This window comes from Rhinoraja longicauda, chromosome 1, assembly GCF_053455715.1.
Source record: "Rhinoraja longicauda isolate Sanriku21f chromosome 1, sRhiLon1.1, whole genome shotgun sequence".
Classification (NCBI taxonomy): Eukaryota; Metazoa; Chordata; class Chondrichthyes; order Rajiformes; family Arhynchobatidae; genus Rhinoraja; species Rhinoraja longicauda.
Window position 1 is genome coordinate 105,869,761 of NC_135953.1, and position 20,683 is coordinate 105,890,443.

At 42.7% G+C, this 20,683-nt stretch overlaps 1 protein-coding gene across 1 annotated transcript in view; it reads left to right on the forward strand.

Annotated features, from left to right (window-relative positions):
* Positions 1-20,683, forward strand: part of gpat3 (glycerol-3-phosphate acyltransferase 3) — a 51,718-nt gene that overhangs the window by 3,674 nt on the left and 27,361 nt on the right. The window contains exons 3-6 of the mRNA XM_078404070.1: positions 1,835-1,901; positions 6,576-6,879; positions 16,034-16,108; positions 17,729-17,818. Of these exons, the coding sequence (XP_078260196.1) occupies positions 1,835-1,901; positions 6,576-6,879; positions 16,034-16,108; positions 17,729-17,818 (536 nt within the window). The remainder of the gene's footprint in view (positions 1-1,834; positions 1,902-6,575; positions 6,880-16,033; positions 16,109-17,728; positions 17,819-20,683) is intronic.

Here is a 20,683-nt window from a genome sequence, read left to right on the forward strand (position 1 = left end):
AGACCAAAAGAGAACAAAAATGTGGGAAAGCATGTTGGGACAAGCTGGTTGAAGTAGTTCTACATTTGTCTCTTCTTGTCGCATCTGCTTGGGCTTTATTCCCATTTTAGTTATTTTAGTTTAGAGATACAGCTTGGAAAGAGGCCCACCGAGTCCGCGCCGACCAGCGATCCCCACACACTCACGCTATCCTACACACACACTATGGACACTATAGCTAATTAACCTACAAACATGTACATCTTTGGCATGTGGGGGTAAACCGGAGAAAACCCACAGGGTCTAAATCTTTACAGACAAGCACCCGAAGTCAGGATGAACCCAGTTCTCTGGCACAGTAAGGCAGCAACTCTACTGCTGCGCCACCGTGCCACCAATGTATTCTTATTTCTATTCCGTTAAAATCAAAATCTTTCCAGAGTAGCTATTTCTTTCAGAGCCTCCTAGAACACAGGTTGATACTGAGATATAGTTTAAGCTTTGTCTGTTATTTTTCGTAAAATTACATTTCAATCTTTCAGTGTTTTGAACACTCAGGGGAAAAGACCTTGATAAATCTTGCTGTACTTTTTTTTCTTGACACATTGGCAGCTCATTTTAAACTTTCATTGCAGGGCTCAGGGCTGGTAAACAAAGCATTTAACTACTACCTAATCACATGTGGTCGCCCCCTTTGTTGCGAGAGAGCAATAAGGAAGTGGGTTGTAATTTTTTGAGTAATATTTGGTAAGGCAATGACTCAGATTGAGTTAAACTGTAGATTGCTTTGTGTTAAAGTCCAATAAAGCACTGAAGTTGCAATACATTTAGTTCATTATGTGGCACAAATTAGAACATAGAATATAGAACAGTACAGCACAAGAACAGGACATTTACCCGACAATATCTGAGCCGAACATGATGCCAAGACCATCTCTTTTCTACATAATCCATATCCCTTCACTCACTACATATCCATATGCCTATCGCAAAGCTTCTTATATACCACTATCATATCCAGTTCAACTACCAACCCTATCAGTGGGTGACAGGCACTCATCACCCTCTGTGTAAAAAACGTTGCCTTGCACATCTCCTTTAACCATTGCCCCACTCATCTTAAAGCTATGCTGTTTAGTGTCTGATTTATTTTATTCTCGATATTGGTACTTTAAAACTTCTTGAAAAGAAAGCTGCAACAAGATAAAAGGGCAAATTGGAGAGTGTACGGATCCTCGAACATTAGCAAACATGCCATTCCCAACTAACATCCACCATGCAAATGCAAACATCAACTCTCCCATTCCCATCAGACACAAGCAAACGTGAAAAGGTCACCTACTCCACTCCTCTCACACATCCATTCATTCCCATTTCTCCACACTTGCCTGCCATCAAATCACTACACCGACACGCTTCCCAACCACTCTCGGTTACTTCCAGAACTGGTGTAAGGAAGATCATTTGTAGCCGATTAGCCTGTCGTGAAGATGTGACACAAAGTGCTAGAGTAACTGAGCGGGTCAGGCATCATGCTGAGAGAACATGGATAGGTGACATTTTGGGTCGGGACCCTTCTTGGAGAACCTTGAAGGAGGGTCCCAACATGAAACCTATCCATGTTCTCCAGGGACGCTGCCTGATCTGCTGAGTTACTCCAGCACTTGGTGTGTCTCATTTTTTTTAGTAAATTAGCATCTATAATTCCTTGTCTCTACATTGTGAAGATGTAGTTGGGATTTGTGCTTTGGGGTGCGAATCATGCATAGTGTGGTATAGGAATGTCTTGCTGCAATCTGAGGGACTGGGGACTGATGGACTTGTTCTGATCTAAGTGCTGTTTGCATCTTTTTAGTGGGCCACTCGGAAAATCCAGAAGAAAGCCCGGGAGAAGCCAGGTCATCCCTTCTCTCCATCCAATGGTGAGTATTATTTTCACTCTGAGCCATTAATAGCGGGGTGGCAAAAAGGACACAAAATGCAGAGTTTTAGGATAACTTTTTTTAAATACAAATTTTCTAATAAGGTGTCCTTTATTTGACACGCATCTCCTAGTCATACTTTTTTAAAATATATCCTTCCACAAGTATGAATAGTGCAGTTCATAAAACATTAATATCTTGGGTCCACTGTATATATTTGTCAAATGCCCTGTGAAAATGGCAGAATTGTAATCTTTGAATATCCTTGGAAAGTTTAGAGGTCTGAGGAACAGCCTTGGGTCGTGTCAGTTTTTAAATGATAGTCTAATATATTAGGGGGATTCATAGGGAGTGTTAGCAATGCAGCGGAGCAGTGGTGGAGGACACCAAAGGCCAGGTTGACCCTGCAAAGTCACCAGGACAACTGCTTCTTCATGGTCAGGTCAAGAACCCTGCACTTACACACTGGGACTTCAAAATGGCGTCAGGATGTATAGTGATACTTGGACTGAACTGTATACAGAAATGAATTTCACTGTACCTCGGTACATGTGACTAATAAAGTACCATTGAACCATTGAAAAGTGGTGCATTTTGTTGTATGTTATTGCAACGTTATCTCCATGTTAGGAATAAATCTCGGTGAATGGAAACTGTCCTTCCTTGGCCCTGTTCATATTTTTATGTGTAATTTAGACTACCGGTTGTAGCATTGAAATATATACATGTTGGTGAGTTTGTGCTTCAGGCAGTGGATCTCTCTAGCTTTGTAGTACCCCACAGGTTAGGCAATGTAGACCATACTTCCAGTTGACAAGCTGGGACCCAGATCGGCTGAAACTATATAATTAAATTCACTTCCCGAGTACCTGGTAAGTAGCTTTCAGGGTCTCCCGAGCCATTTGTGCCGTCTTACTTCCAATTCAATAGTACCAGTGAAGTAATACTAACGTGAATCACTTTAGTGGTGCATCATCGGCATGCACCAAGCTAAGGAGGAAACTCTAAGTACAACTCGACTTAAGTTGTACCTTGAACTGCATAGGCAAATATGATCGGATAGGTTTGTATTCAGTTTTCTGTATGGATAGTTTAGTTCATTATTGTCACACGCACCGAAGTACAGGGGAAAGCTTTTGTTTGTGTGCTGTCCAGTCAGAGAAAAGACTATACTTGAATACAATGATGCCGTCCACAGTGCACAGATAAAGGTTAAAGGGTAGAACGTTTAGTGCAAAGATATAACATTGAAGTCTGATAAAGTCCGATTAAAGATAGTTCAAAGGTCTCCATTGACGTAGATGGGAGGTCAGGACTGTACGGTTGAGTGATAACAGCTGAAAGGAAACTGTCCCTGAATCTGGAGGTGTGCATTTTCAAACCTCTGCACCTCTTGCCTGATGGGAGAGCGGACAAGACGGAGTGGGTGGGGTGAGACTCGTCCTTGATTATGCCGGCGGCATTGCTGAGGCAGTGTGAAGTGTATCTTGACTCAATGGAAGTCAAGATTCAAGATTCAAGATATCTTTATTTGTCATCCAAAAAACAAGTTTTTTGGACGAAATTTCGTCACCCACAGTCCAACAATAAGAGCAATAAAATAAGCAAATTACACAACCCCAACCAACACAAAACCCCCCAAAAAGAAACATCCATCACAGTCCTCCAGTCCCCTCCTCACTGTGATGGAAGGCCAGAATGTCTTTTCTCTTCCCCTGCCGTCTTCTCCTGCGGTCAGGCTGTTGTCGTTGCCATGTTCCAGGCTGCGCCGGACGGTGAAATGTCCGCAACGGGCCGACCCAAGCCCCGCTGTAAGTCGGGGCGGTCGGGGCTCCCGACATTGAAGCCCCCGCCGAGCAGAGAAAATCCCGTGGCCTATTTCAGGCCGCGCCGGACGGTGAAATGTCCGCGGCGGGCCGACCCAAGCCCCGCGATCCGGGGCGGGCGAACACGCTGCCGCTGCCGGAGCTCCCGATGTCGGCATCCACGCAGCCCGAGCCTAAGGCGAGTCGCAGCCGCTCCCGCAGCCTCCGAGAACGGCCGGCTCCGCTGATGGTGAGTCTGGTCCGCGGGCTCTGCGAACCAGAGCCCTGGAGGCCGCCAGCTCCAGGAGTTTGGCCGATGGTAGGCCGCAGCAGGAACGGAGACCCGACCTAGAAAACAAAGGTCGGGTCTCCGTTCGGAAGGGACAAATATACAATTTTACAGTTCCTCCCTCCCCCCCACACACACACATAGTACACAACCACAAAAACACGACATCACATTTACAATTAAGACAAAATCCCCCAACAAAAACACAAAGACAAACGGACTGCAGGTAAGCCGCAGCTGCTAGGGCAGCGCCGCCATCAGATTGGTTTGTGTGATGATCTGGACCAGGGGCCTCGAAACTTTTCAGCATGAGGGCCACATTATATATTTGGCACAATTTTGCGAGTCATAGGAAAAAATAAAGAAATGTCTGTTTTATAAATTAAATGAGGTTTATATGGCAACAAATAAATAATATTTAATTTTTTAAAAGGCCTTAAAATATTGGAATATATTTCTACTGTGGGTATAGAATTATTTATAAAACAGAAAAAATACAGTGACCACCAGTGGGCATGCAGACAGTATAGAAATATATATAATGGTGGAGTGACCACATGTGTCACCATCGCAGTGACTCACGGGTGGGCACTCCGCTAAGAAATCATTAAAATTAAAAATTATTATTAAGTCGGCAGCTGCATGCAAACCCTCAACTTGATAGCCTACCTGACGTGTAAGTTGGGAAACTGTCGAGGCCGGCCCTGAAGACCGGAGATCCGAGGAGGAGAGAGCCGCTGGAGACGACGGACACGATGAGTGGGCCAGTAGGAAAGGGGTAATGCCTTCAGTGCCTGCAAGGTCGGCTGCAGAAGGCGTTTCCCCCGGGACACACAAAATATGGTGGTGACTCGTGCACGTGTGATCTGTGCTAAAAAAAATCCACTCTGCAGTGCACACGTGACAATAAACCGCCATTCATATAGGCCGCTAAAAAAAAGTTCCCACGCTACAACAGAACCCGCAGCACGGAACGTGCTAGCTGCAGGCCAGATAAAATCTCGTGGCGGGTCGGATGTGGTCCGTGGGCCACAGTTTGGACACAGAAAGGAACTATCAACATTGAAAGAGAGACCTTAAAGTGTATGTAGTTTTACAGAACAGAGGCTAATGGGCTGATTTGTGCTACATGTATCACACAGCAAATATTTTCAAAACCAGTCTAATTGAAAGGAAGTTGAGATGATTCTGCTCCTGTTTGCTGCTGTAAAAATCTACCAAACCTTCTTGACTGGTTGTTCTTGAACAAGTATGGGAATCATAATGTGGCATCAATTTTATCTTGTGCAAGACAGCACCTTGCTAGTTAATCTATCATCCGCACTTCTTCATTTGATTTTAAAATATGTACTGTCTTGATTGCATCTTTGTCTTTGATAAGCAAGACAGAACCCTTCTATGTCTTTCAAGCATTTTCCGAGACACATTGCACTTTGTTGTCCTTTCTTTCTGAGCTTGTTTGTATTTTCCTAGGAAATTGTTACAGTGTGGGTGGAACAACAGGTTCAGCCAGTTTCACAAGAAATGGATGAGCAGAGTGCATAGACATACACAAGCCTTTGATTTAATTGAGTTAGTGCAGTGAGCTTTACTCTGTGCTGTTGCTAGTGAGGGTGACCTGTGCCCTAAGGGTATGTAAGTGGACAAGTGACCGAAGACCGTGAGTTCAGATTTTATCAATGCGTTCGAGAGTTTGAATGGGAAAAGAAATGAAGGGCAGCCATAAAGCTAATGGACAAACCTGACTGATTCACTGCTGTGTTTCAGGGAAAGAAATCTAGCCTGATCCAGCCCTCACAGCACTCTAGCTCGACAGCCTAACTGCCACCCCAATCCCCAGAGTTTAAGAATAAGGGGTAGGCCATTTAGAACGGAGATGAGGAAGAACTTTTTCAGTCAGAGAGTGGTGAAGGTGTGGAATTCTCTGCCTCAGAAGGCAGTGGAGGCCAGTTCGTTGGATGCTTTCAAGAGAGAGCTGGATAGAGCTCTTAAGGATAGCGGAGTGAGGGGGTATGGGGAGAAGGCAGGAACGGGGTACTGATTGAGAGTGATCAGCCATGATCGCATTGAATGGCGGTGCTCGCTCGAAGGGCTGAATGGCCTCCTCCTGCACCTATTGTCTATTGTCTATTAAGTGTCCGTTCCTCAACTACCATCTCTGGCAGCTTGTTCAAAATACTCGCCACATCTCTCTGGAAAAGCTGCCCCCGAGGTTCCCATTACAACTTTCCCCTCTCACCTTGCACCTACATCCTGTGGATTTGGTTGCCCTACCCTGAGTAAAAGACACTGTCATTGAGTTTGAGGAGCATACAACATAGGCTAATACTTTATAGGTTAATACATAAGGCTAATGCATTCCCCTCCCCTTCTCAGTGTTTGGGCAAACACATTTTCATGATGCAAATGTAGCTCTTCTCTGGTGCTTCCCATTGTATGTTTTGCCTTCTCAAACTTGTTTTCTTTGTTGCCTGTCCTCCCACTTCTCCTTAGTATGCAAACATATTTGACCTGGGGCTCTCTGATTTATTTTCACGTGCATTTTATCAGAGTACCATAATATTCTTTGTTGTCTTCCAGAAATTATTGAGAAACGTGACAAAGGCTCCCTGGAGGAAGAGATCACAGAACTGAGACGATATTCAAATAGAAACCAGGCTGTTCCTGAGGGGGACTTTAATCTCTCTGATGTTTTCTACTTCTCGAAGAAGGGATTTGAGGACATTGTGGAGGATGAAGTGACCACTCGGTTCAGCTCAGAAGAGTTAGTCTTGTGGAACCTATTAACGAGAACCAACAGGAACTTTCAGCATATCAGCGTCCGAGTGACCATACTCTGGGGTCTGGGAGTTGCGTTTCGATATGGGGTCCTCCTGCCTCTGCGGTAAGTGCAAAGGAAACTAGTCAGGGTGTCCAAAGGTTTTGTGCGGTTCTTCAAAGCAGAAGATCACAGTCAGTGAATGCAATTCAACAACTCCTGAACTTTCTATTTGAATAGCAACATCAATATGGCAAGAACAACCCAAGTTGGATAGAGTGGATTGAAAGAGTCAAGGAATCAGGCAGCACAGAAACAGGCCCCATGACCCATCTTGTCCATGGTGACCAAGATGCCCCATCTGCACTAGATAGGTGCAAGAGTAGGCCATTGCACATATCCTTCTAAACCTTTCCTATCCATGTACATGTCCAAAGGTCCTTTAAATGTTGTCATTATACATGTTTCACTCTTTGGCAGCTCGTTCCTTACACCCACCATATCTGTGTGAAACAGTTGCCTCGTGTTCCTATGAAATCCTTCCACTTTCACCTTGCCGATACCCTCTAGTTCTTGATTCACCGACCCTGGGAAAAAGACCCTGTGCATTCATCCAATCTATTCCCCTTATAATGTTATACACCTCTATAAAATCACCCCTCAGCCTCTTGTCTTAAGAATAAAGTCCTAGTCTGCCCATTGCCTCCCTATAGCTTAGGCACTCAAGTTCTGACAACATTGAAACATAGAAGATAGGTGCAAGAGTAGGCCATTCAGCCCTTCGGACCAGCACCGCCATTCAATATGATCATGGCTGATCATCCAAAATCCATACCCTGTTCCGGCTTTTTCCTCATATCCCTTGATTCCCTTAGCCTGAAGAGCTAAATCTAACTCTCTTTTGAAAACATCTAGTGAATTGGCCTCCGCTGCCTTCTGTGGCAGAGAATTCCACAGATTCACAACTCTCTGAGTGAAAAAGTTTTTCTCATCTCAGTACTGAATGGCCTACCCCTTATTCTTAAACTGTGACCCCTGGTTCTGGACTCCCCCAACATCGGAAACATTTTTCCTGCATCTACCCAGTCCAATCGTCTAAGAATTTTATATGTTTCGATAAGACCGCCTCTCATTGTTCTAAATTCCAGCGAATACAAGCCCATTCTTCCCATTCTTCCATCATACGTCAGTCCCGCCATTCCCTCATCGAAATTGTTAATATATGTTGTAAACAACTGGGGTCCCAGCACCGAGCCTTGCAGCACCCCACCAATCACTGCCTGCCATTCTGAAAAGGACCCGTTATTTCCTACTCTGTGCTTCCTGTCTGCCAACCAGTTCTCTATCCATGTCAATACCCTACCCCCAATACAATATACTCTGATTTTGCACACTGATCTCTTGTGTAGGTCTTTGTCAAAGCCTTTTTGAAAGTCCAGATACACCACGTCCACTGGCTCTCCCTTATCCATTCTATTTGTTACATCCTCAAAAAATTCCAAAAGATTAGTCAAGCATGATTTCCCCTTCTTAAATCCATGCTGACTTTGACCGATCCCATCACTGCATTCCAAATGCGCTGCTATACCATCTTTAATATTCGACTCGAGCATCTTCCCCACTACCGATGTAAGGCTAACTGGTCTATAATTCCCTGTTTTCTCTCTCCCTCCTTTCTTAAAAAGTGGAGTTACATTGGCTACCCTGCAGTCCACAGGAATTGATCCAGAGTCGAGAGAACATTGAAAAATGATCACCATTGCATCCACAATTTCTCGGGCCACCTCCTTGAGTACTCTGGGATGCAGACCATCAGGCCCTGGGGATTTATCTGCCTTCAGTCCCAACAGTTTACCTAACGCCATTTTCTGACTAATGTGGATTCCCTTCAGTTCCTCTGTCCCACTAGATCCTCAGTCCCCCAGTATTTCCAGGAGATTGTTTGCGTCTTCCTTAGTGAAGACAGAACCAAAATACTCGTTTAACTGTTCTGCCATTTCCTTGTTTCCCATTATAAATTCACCTGTCTCTGACTGTAAGGGACCTACATTTGTCTTCACTAGTAATCTTTTCCTTTTTACATTCCTAAATAAACTTTTACAGTCAGTTTTTATATTCCCCGCAAGCTTTCTTTCATGCTCTTTTCCCCCCCTCTGTCCCCCTTTGTCCTCATCTGTGGAGTTCAAAATTTCTCCCAGTCCTCTGGTTTGCTGCTTCTACTGGCCAATTTATATGCCTCTTCCTTGGTTTTAAAACTATTCTTGACTTCCCTCGTCGGTCACGGTTGAGCCGCCTTTCCAGTTTTATTTTTTCACTAGACAGGGATGAACAATTTCTGGAGTTCATCCATGCGGTCTTTAAATCTTCGCCATTGCATCTCCACTGTCAACCGTGTAAATAAGTATAATTTGCCAGCTATCCTAGCCAATTCCCATCTCATACCTTCAAAGTCTCCTTTATTCAAGTTCAGGACCCAGGTCTTTGAATTAACTGTGTCACTCTCCATCCTAATGCAGTATTCCACCATGTTATGGTCACTGTTGCCCAAGGGGCCTTGCACAACAAGATCGCTAACTAATTCTTCCTCATTACACAATACCCATATTGGTTTAAAAACCCATCCCGTATACATTCCAGGAAATCCTCCTCCTCAGCACTGTTACCAATTTGGTTGGCCCAATCTATATGTAGATTAAAGTCACCAATGATAACCGCTGTACCTTTGCTACACGTATCCCTAATTTCCTGCTTGATGCTATCCCCAACCTCCCTACTGTTGTTTGGTGGTCTGTATACAACTCCAATAAATGTTTTCTGCCCTTGGCTATTTCGCAGTTGTACCCATACTGATTCTACAGCATCCAGGCTAATGTCTCTCCTTGCTATTGCATTAATCTTCTCTTTAATCAGCAATGCTACTCCACCTCCTCTTTCTTTCTTACTGTCTATCTTTCCTGAATATCGAATACCCCTGCATGTTTAGCTCCCAGCCTTGGTCACCCTGGAGCCATGTCTCCGTAATTCCAACTATATCATATCCCTTAACTACTAACATCCTCAAATCCTCTCTGCGTTCCTTCTTTCCACCTTAATGGTATCCTTTCTATATCAACGCAACCAAAACAGAACACAAACCTCCAAGTCCAGCCTCACCAATTTCTTGAAGAACTAACATAGCGTCCCAACTTCTATCCTCAATTTCTTGACTGATGAAGGCCAGCGTGCTGATCACCGTCTTCACCACCCAGAGAGATATGTACTTGTTGTACTCCTGGATCCCTCTGCTTTGCAACACTCCTCAGGGCCCTCGCATTCACTCCGAAGGCCCCTCCCTGGTTTGACTTCCCAAAATGCCACACATATCTGAATTAAATTCCAGTCGGTTCAGAAAAGTAATTAAAAGGAGCCACCTGTTAATGGGTTGTGCCATTAAAGGGCCTGTTCCACTTTAGGCGATTTTAAGGCGACTACCGGGGACTAGTCGGGGTGTCACGGGCATGATCGTTAGGAATCTTCCAAGAATCGTAGTGGATCTCAGCGTGTCGCTGAGAAATCATCCGGAGTGAAATTTCTCGGCGACAGCTGGCTTGTCACCAGGTATCGTCGCCTGCTGTCCCCAGGTTTGCTAGGTTCTCTTAGATGCATTTAGAAGCACATTATATTAAAATAAGTAAAGTCATTTCAAAATACCATAAAATGCTTGTGTTTAACCAATTTATTTACCGTCAGGACATTTGACAGGTAGATTGGAGGCGACAGTTTGATGGTCAGGTAAGCGTGGGAATTTTTGCGATGTTTATGGCCATCAGCCATTACATTTAAAGTGGGCTCCCAACCCAGATATGCAACCCAGAAACCAGATATGCATCTCCCGTACATTTTTAAAGAATGCCCACACACTTTTCACAAAAATCCACTTAACCACTTTTTAAATAGAAAAAAAAGAACTCGACGTAAATCCAGTTTATGCCTTGTTACAGTGAAGCTTGGTTTTTAAGTAACCCATACAAGATGTATAGTTCAAAACTCTCAAGTACTTACCGACTTGTCAGTGCTTTCAGCGAAAATTAGGACGCCGGAGAAACATTGACAGCGTGGGAATTTCGCGATGTTTCCGAAGACGCTGTAATCTCGATCTGACCATTGTCGTGGTCATTGTCGTCGGGTAAAATAAAAGTTCGGCGATCTGCTACGACTTTGACGGTCGCCGGCGTCACCTTAAAATCGCCTAAAGTGGGACAGGCCCTTAAGCTGAACAAAAATGTTTGGATCTGAGTAAAAGTGTTTCCAATTCAGGAATGTCGCAGCTTTTTGCATTCTGCATTCTTTCAGCATTTCAATGGTTCAATGGTGCTTTATTGTCACATGTGCAAAACACAGTGAAATTATTTTGTGATTTGTCAGATTTGGTGCCATTTCCAAAGTCCAGTCCGAGTGCTAGGTCTCATGGAGAAGTACCTGATCCAGGCGAGCCCCAGGCTGTGCTGGGCCTCCAGCTGTCATCTTCATCTGGATCATTTGTGATTGCATTCGGTCACTTATAACACATTGACAGTCATACTTTCTGCTTTCTGTTGACATCCATCATCAGCCATGATTTTGCACCTTTGTCATAACATTTGAGTCTTGTTTATTTTGCTCTTTGACTTGGGCTGTCTTGGACGTCCCTCTTGTTCAGCATATATTTCCCCTGCTTGCCTTCCACCAGTGGTAACAAGCTGATAATCACAGCAAACTTCCACAAATGTCATGCGATGTTGTAAGAGGAGAGAAACAAAGAATTGCATTCCTCGTAACTAACCTCCTCCCTTCATAACATTTGACACCCTTACTAATCAAGAATCTGTCAATCTCTGTTTTATAAATGCCCATTGACTTGGTATCCACAGCTGTCTGTGCCAATGAATTCCCCAGATTCACTCAAGAAATTCCTCCTCATCTCATTTCTAAAGGTATGTCCTTTTATTCTCAGGCTATGCCCTCTGGTCCTAGACTCTCCCACTAGTGAAAACATCCTCTCCACATCCACTTTATCCATTCCATTCACTATTTAGTAAGTTTCAATGAGGTCACCCTTCATCCTTCTAAACTTCAGTAAGTTCAGGTTCAGTGCCACCAAATGCTCGTCATACGTAATCGTTTGCTCATCATAGGTATCATCCTATTACCTACCACACTTTGTCCTGCCTCTCCCATTTTCCAGCATTCTTCTTTCCCTCCCCCACCTCCCCCCAACAATCTGTCTGAAGAAGGGTCTTGACCATAAATGTCACCTACCCACGTTTTCCAAAGATGCTGCCTAAGCCGCTGAGTTACTCCAGCATTTGTGTCCCTTTGTGTATCAACCAGCATCTGTAGTTCTTGGTTTCCACAAAGAACTGCATTGATTTTGTAGCACAGAATCTGGGCATTTGTCCCAGCTGATCAATGCAGACGTTAATTTTCCACAGGAGCACCTGTCCATCCTTTATCCTCTCACCCTTTCACTTCATCCTTCTAATTCTTTATTTCCACTGCAACTCTCTAATTTTGATGATACCTATTTTTAGCTGAAAGATGCCTTTTGATAGCAACTCTCTTTCTCTTGAAGTTTCTCCTCAATAACCTATTATTTAATTGTTGTCCCCAAATTAGTTGTTCCAGATTGACAAATGGTAGTTGCCTCATTACAATCGAGCCGTCCATAGTGTACAGATATAGGATAAAGGGAATAACATTTAGTGCAAGATAAAACACAGTAAAGTACAATTAAATATAGTCCGAGGGTCTCCAATGAGGTAGATAGTAGCTCAGGACTGCTCTCTAGTTGTTGGCAGCATGGTTCTGTTGCCTGATAACAGCTGGGAAGATGCTGTTCCTGAATCTGGAGGTGTGGGTTTTCACACTTCTGTACCTCGGCTGATTGGAGAGGGGAGAAGAGGGAGTGGTCAGGATGTGGCCTGGCACAAACATTACATGTTACAAATTGTGCATGGGGGATGGTTGATGGCCTGCCCACCAATCGTCTCTGCATTGCTGTTGTTTTCGCAGTTTCAAGGAGAAAGTATGACTATCAGTGATAGACAGAAAATGCTGGAGTAACTATCAGTGTGTTTTTAAAAAGAGAGAAAGTGACATAGGTCATTGGTGACTGACTGCAGTCCTCTAAACCTGCAATGTTTCTTGATTGCATTCTTTTTTATTCAGATCCAATTTGTTACGGCGACATACACAAACCATAAACACGTAACCACAACCATAATCATAAATCTTTTTATGATTATTCCAAAGCACTCCTGTCTGGCCTGACTGGAAATTAATTACAAACACCGAGTTCAGCCAGTACAGCTACTAAAATGTATAAGAAGATAACTACAGATGCAGGTACAAATCGAAGGTTTTTATTCACAAAATGCTGGAGTAACTCAGCAGGTCAGGCAGCATCTCGGGAGAGAAGGAATGGGTGACGTTTCGGGTCGAGACACAAAATGCTGGAGTAACTCAGCAGGTCAGGCTCACAGCTACTAAAATAATGCTTCTGGAGTTGCCTATATTTTTCTTAAAAATGTCTAGGAAAATAACGATCAATTTTGGGAATGATAAAAACGGGCCTGGGTGATCCAGGTGCAGAAAGGCAGTAATTTAAGTAAATGGGAGAGGTGCATTAATGTAAACATTTGATCAGAGTCCACATTGTTATCTATTTCTAGTGCACCATAACATTCCAAATTTATCAGTATGTTTAGTAATGCCATTTATGTCTGTTGAATAAATGAATGATGCCGTTGAATCTGTCAAAGTTAGAAAATTACTGGATTCTGTACAACAGCCATTGAGTTCTGAGATGGAATGGAAAGCTGTATGTTTGTCTCCCTTAAGTTTTTTCAAATGAGCCAATACGTCCAAACAATTTACAAACCACGAAAGGAAAAGTGATGTAGTTTAACTGATATTGTGCAAAATAATTGCTCCACTTGGTTCTCATTGATGAAGGTTTACATTGCGCCGGAACACTGGAGTAAGACAAGACCATTTGGCCTCTTGATCCTGTTCTACCATTTTAAATATATGAAAGGTGATCCATAACACAACTCCATGTAGCCACCTTCATTCAACTTGCTTCACTATGCCTAACCTCAAAACTGATCATAGAGTTATCATTTCAACTGACTCAAATCCTCCTCCTTTCAGGATTCAGCTCCAGATCTCCATAACCCTTTCTGTAGAAAAATGCCTCTCAATTTATGTTAATCACACTTGTTTTTATTTTAAGATTATGCCTTTCTTGTTCTTAATTCCCCGTAAATGAGCAAATAGTCAATATTTGTAAAAATGATGACTAATTTTTATATTAAATCTTGATAGACCACTTCAGCTGTCTAAGCCTCAAGAATAATAAACCAAGTTCTACAATCCATCCCAATAACTTAACCCCTTAATCACTGGAATAGTGTCGAGGAGACACAAGAAACTGCAGATGCTGGAATCTTGAGCAAAACACATAGTGTTGGAGTCACTCAGTGGGTCGGGCAGCATCTGTGGAGGGAATGGGCAGAAGACGTTTCAGATCTGCAGTAGTGTCCTGACTCAATATTTCGTCTGTCCATTCCCTCCACAGGTGCTCCCTGCCACTGAGTTCCTCCAGCACTTTTTGTTTAGAATAATGTCCAGGTATATGGTCAATCTAGCAGTCATAAGATGATTGGATTTCTTGATTAATTAGTGTCATCCTTGCCTGTCTGATATTGAGTATGTCCCTTGCTTTGAGAGTAAGAGTTGTGGGGTTTGTGAGGGGGTTTACATTATTAGGATACTCTTTCTTCACTTTGTTTCTGCTTATCTCAGATCAGTATTTGGATGAAATTCACTCCATGTACTCATACCTGTTTTCCCCAAGGTAGGCACAAAATGCTGGACTAACTCAGCAGGTCAGGCAGCATCTCTGGAGAGAAGGAATGAGTGACGTTTTGGGTCGAGGCCCTTCTTCAGACTGATGTCAGGGGAGGGGGCAGGACAAAGATAGAATGTAGTCAGAGACAGTAAGACTGGTGGGAGAACCGGGAAGGGAGTGGATAGAGAGGGAAATCAAGGGCTATTTGAAGTTAGACCACCTTTATTCGGCCATTACTTCTCAATGGACAGGAAGTGTTGCCACATTAATTGGGCCATGATGCAATGCTCTTGATTATGCAGTTTATTTTAATCTGCATTGCAGTAATTGATTCCTGATTTCTGACCAACTATAGTCTCCATGGCAGCTTTCTTGATTAGATGGTGTCATTTGAATGTATAATTTAAAGAATTTTGCAAAAGAAAAATTTGATCATTCGCATGAGCTATGTTTCTATTCATTGTATACTTCCATTCTTAAACTTTATAAACTGGTACCTACCCACGTTCTTGCCACTATTTTCCAATTAGTTGCCAGGTGTCAGATTTATAAAATCTTACTCTTGTGATAACTAACAACTTGCATGTATGTAATACCTTTATAATGTTGTAAAACTGTTGTAAAAGCCGATCGTGTTTATAGCACGCAAATGTTATTTAGCTTGTTTGCAGATCGCAGTCTCCTTTACTCTCTAATTTCCCTTCTCGGTCTTGATTGGTATCTGATACTCTGTCCATAATTCGTTCAAACCTCAAAATCTAATTGGCACATGAATGCATTTTCAAAATGTGGTTTGTCAAGGCTGTACAGCAAAAAGGCTGAAGTGGTTTAGTTAAAGTGATTACAGTGGACAACTTTTATGACTCACAGTTTGTTTAAACCACTGAATGTAGAGTAAAGGGAGCACCACATACAACCTGCAGTATAACTGCAGTCAGTGAAGGAGCTAGCATTGATTCCCTTGATGCTTTGAGCTGATTAACACAGCACAATGTGTAGGAAGGGTCTCGACCCGAAATGTCACCATCTGAAGAAGCGTTCTAACCTGAATCGTCACCTATTCCTTCTCTCCAGATCTGCTGAGTTACTCCAGCATTTTGCTGAGTTACTCCAGCACATTGTGCTGTGTGCTATCTAACACAGCACAATACCTGTCCATCAGTTTAACTTTATCTCAGAAGTGCACAATACTCTTCAAGCCAGTGTTAGTCTAAAACTGAACTTGTTGTGTAAGTTGTCAAATAGTTTTATTTCTAGAATTTTGCAAAAGAAACATTTGACCATTAGCAGAAGCTATGTTTCTATTCATTGCTTTCTGATATGATTACATGCTGCACTGAAGTGAGTTACATCTGGTTGCCTTCAATAGACGCTGCTCAACAAGATCTTCCCACCTCTTCTCTCTTGCAGGATCACTTTGGCCATGATTGGCATCAGTTGGTTGGTGATTGGAACCAGTTTAGTGGGGCAGCTGCCACACAGCAGGTAAAAGAAGAAGACTGTTGTATGGTTGCATGCACTTTCAGCAGTCTCAGCTTACAGACATTTCTGCACGTTTCTTTAGACTTTAGAGATACAACACGGAAACCGGTCCTTCGGCCGACTGAGGCCACACCCGACCAGCAATCTATCATACACGCTAGGGACACTACAATTTTACTGAAGCCAATAAATCTGTACATCTTTGGAGTGTGGGAGGAAACCAGAACACCCGGGGAAAACCCACGCAGTCACGGGGAGAACGTGCAAACTCCGTACAGACAGCACCCATAGCCAGGATCGAACCCTGGTCTCTGACGCTGTAAGGCAGCAACTCTACTGTTGCGCCACTGTGCTGTTCTATTCTACCCTTTCCTATCCTCACCTCACCCACTATCTTGAGGTACTGAAGGGAGTTGTAGTATTGTAAGAGCTGGTAACTAATGGTGGCGCAGCTGTAGAGTTACTGCCTTACAACGAATGCAGCGCCAGAGACCTGGGTTCGATCCCAACTACGGGTACTGTCTGTACGGAGTTTATATGTTCCCCCTGTGTGGGTTTTCTTCGTGATCTTCGGTTTCCTCCCACACTCCAAAGACGGACAGGTTTGTCGGTTAATTGGCTTGGTAAATGTAAAAATTGTCCCTAGTGTGTGTAGGGTAATGTTAATGTGCGGGGATCGCTGGTCGGAGCAGACCCGGCGGGCCGAAGGGCCTGTTTCCATGCTGTATCTCTGAACTAAACTAACACAAGTAAGATATATTAAACCTGAAATCTCTTTTGTGTATGACTGTTTTGCTAATACAAATGCTTGGAATTATCAGCGCTGCCTGGCTCTGTGGCATAAAGAGTGCTCTGTGTATCTCAGTCACACTCCCTTAGAGAAACTGTAGGTTCCACAGTCAGAGAAAGCAAACAAGAGGCATAGAATGGAAAAGATGCAAGGAGGAAGTTAGTGAGACTTTGGGACAGCTGATTAAAGTTTAGCACGTGAGTCTTTGCCAGGTCGTAATGTCAATTGCAGGGTTACAGACTTAATCCTTGGTCCATCTAAAGATAAGGACTGGAGATAATCTTGTGGGTTACTGTAAGAAGTGAGCGCAATTTGGCTGAAGGGAACTGAGATATTTTGACAGGGTTGGATGAAAACAGCAACTGATACAGTTTGTAGCCATCAGGCCACCTTTAATTCATTTGTGTGGGAAGGAGTAATTGAAGCAGGCTGCAGTGTTTGGATTTGATTAGCACAAATTGCTTAGGTTCACAGACTATAACTGTGTGTACTGCGGGGCAGCACAGTGATGCAGCGGTAGGTTGGATTGATTGTACCTTGTATTTTAACACTGAGCACAATGCAGCATGAAGAGAGTGCTACATTGAATAAAACGCTTTGTTTTATTTGTCCACCATTCCTTAACATCCTAGCGACATGTTTTCTCTGACCTTTCTGACTCCATAGTAACACTTGATACAATTTAAATATGACGTCAGTTACCACGGCAAGCATATTTTCACAAACTTGTTTATTGTATTAGGAATTTGTTTGATACGATCATTTGCTAAAATTAAAAAAAATCTCTTCTGCATGTGAATTAAAAGCAAGGTGTATCTTTCTGTTACTTACAGCGTGAAGATGTGGCTGAGTGAACTCGTTCACTTGATGTGCTACAGGATATGTGCGAGGGGACTGTCTGCAACAATCCATTACCACAACAAGTAGGTCTAAAGTAATCAAAAGTGCAATTTTATATATTTGTATGTATGTATATGTGTATGTACAGTGTGAAAACAGGCCCATCGGCCCATCTTGCCCACACCAACCAACATGTCACAGGTACACTGATCCCACCTACCTGTGTTTGGCCCATATCCCTCTAAACCTGTCCTATCCACGTACCTGTCTAAATGTTTCTTAAACGTTGCGATAGTACCTGGCTCAACTACCTCTTCCGGTAGCTCGTTCCATACACCCACCACCTTTTGTGTAAAAACATTACCCCTCAGGTTCCTATTAAATCTTTTCCCCCTCACCTTAAACCTATGTCCTCTTTAACAAATGAAAAGACTTAGAAGAGCAGAGCAGTTTTATCTCAGAAGAAATGGCCAATCAACGCAATATAAGGCAATAACCTTCTGCTCAGTCATTTTGACGACAACAGCATTTCATTGCAAAATTGACTTTCTAACAGGGAAACTGTCTAGAATCATTGAACAAACATGAGTTTATTTTTAAGCTCTGTGACCTGGCTTTGAAGACAGACCACAGGCCCCATGGCCCACAGTTTCTACGCCAAACATGATGCCAAGATAAACTAATCTCATCTGCCTGCACATGAGATCTACATCCCTCCATTCCATGCATGTTTAGGTATTTAACTAAAAGCCTCTGAAATGCTACTATCATAAATGCCTCCTTCACCACCCTTGGCAGCATGTTCCAGGCATCCACCACCTTCAGTGTATAAACTAGAACTTGTCTGCACATCCACTTTCACCTTTGCCTTTCTCATCTTAAGAAATGCCCGTTAGCCTTTGACATTCCACTAAGGGGAAAATGTTTTAACTATCTACGCCTCTATATTCATGTTTAGACTTGGGAGCAAGTTAGAAATGGGAAGGTCAGATTGGGTCTCAATCTGTTGGGCTTCATCAATTCAGAGTCATGTTGGCGTAAACCACTCTTCATTGATGGTGTTGCACCTTGAGGATCTTTCACCTGTGTGAAGGGCAGAATTACACCTTGACTATGATTAGATTATGCAAAATTAAAATGACTTCAACCTTCAAACCTTCAAATAACCTCTTTCGTCTTTGACATTTCCACCCTGGGAGAAAAAAAATTGCACTATCTACCCAAATCTGTGCTTCCCATATTCTTATATAGTTCTCTCAGGGAGTATTTTATATACACATAGTTGGAAGAGGGCTATTTTGGTGGGTGCAAACAGACCTGGCCTGGATAAATGGCAATCAAACTTTGTTAATCTAGCCTTGGACTGAACAGTGGACTATAGGAATAGTTAAATGTGTAAAGCTTTCAGCATTAAGGAGCAGCACAGTGGCCCAGTGGTAGTTGCTGCCTTATGTGCCAGAGTCCCACGTTCATTCCTGACTACGGGTGTTGTCTATATGAGTTTGTACGTTCTCCCTGTGACAGTGCGGGTTTTCTCTGGGTGCTCCTGTTTCTTCCCACACTCCAAAGATGTACAGGGTTGTAATTGGCTTCCATAAGTTGTAAATTCTCCCTAGTGTGTAGGATAGTACCAGTGTACAGGGTGATCACTGGTCGGCCTGTACTCAGTGGGCCCAAGGGCCTGTTTCCACGCTGTATCTCTAAAGTCTAAATTTCAGGGATCGTTAGAAAGCATTTGAAAAAAACAATGCATTGGGGATTTAAAGCTTCATGAAGACCTTGAAGAGGCTTGCAAGAATGATTCCAGAAATGAAGTATTTATCTTTAAGGGGAAGTTTGAAGAAGCTGAGCTGCTCTCTGTGGAGGAGAAATAATTCAAAAGGTGATAGTGAGGCTCAAATTAACATTTGATTAAAGTCAGCAGAGGGACACCCTTGGAGACACAAGAGATGTCCTTTCTAAAGGTAGGTCCTTTTATTCTGAGGCTTTACCCTCTGGTGCTAGACACTCCCACAAGTGGAAACATCCTACGGATGTGGCCTGACCTGCATTTGCAGCATATTCTGTTTTTATTTGTGCAAATGTATAAGCTTTAGTGTAGAGGAACAGTAATGTAATAAATTCAAGATGAATTTGCATGCTTAACAATATTGTGATGAACGAACTATTTTTGTTAGATATTTTGACTATAGTGCAGTGTAAATTCTGCAAACATATCATTTTTTAAATTGAAAGATTTTAAAATGTAATTGGATGCAAAATTCTGACAAGGAATTAGGCATTAGGTAGGCACAATGGCACTCTTGTTCCTCAGTACAGTGTGGGTTTATTCAGACTGTGTAGAATGATGCACTGATGTTTGGTAAATCACCACAGTAGGTGTGTCCAATTTGATATTTGTCTCTTTTATAAATGCTGGAAGAGAATGCAGGGATTTCAAAAGATCTTTTAGTGGGAATAGGTTCACGGGGATTTTTTTTTACATCATTGAGACCCAAGGAATGTTCTGAGGATTCCAAAAATGGTGAAAGATATTGGAGTAATTAAGTGCTGAAAGCTCGTGTTGACTTCAGATAAGAAGACCTTAGGCTAAATTGCTAACAGATCTCTGAATATAAACACCATGAACCTGCAACTGAAAATCAAAAACCGCAGATGCTGGACAGAAAATGCTGGAGCACTAGAAAGGTCATATTCCACCTGGGTAGTCTACAATTCAATGTCATGACCAATGAATTCTCCATTTTCAAGTAACCTGCTCCCATTCTGGGTTTTTTCTCTCACCTTCTGTTCTTTTTTTTTTTTTTTTAATGTTTATTTTTAAAATTTTTAATTTAATTGATTACAGTGCATATAACAACAACAGTAAACCCCATCCCTCCCCTTCCCTACATAATCATGAAAACAAACAAACAAAAACAAACAAATAAATAAATTATAATAAATTA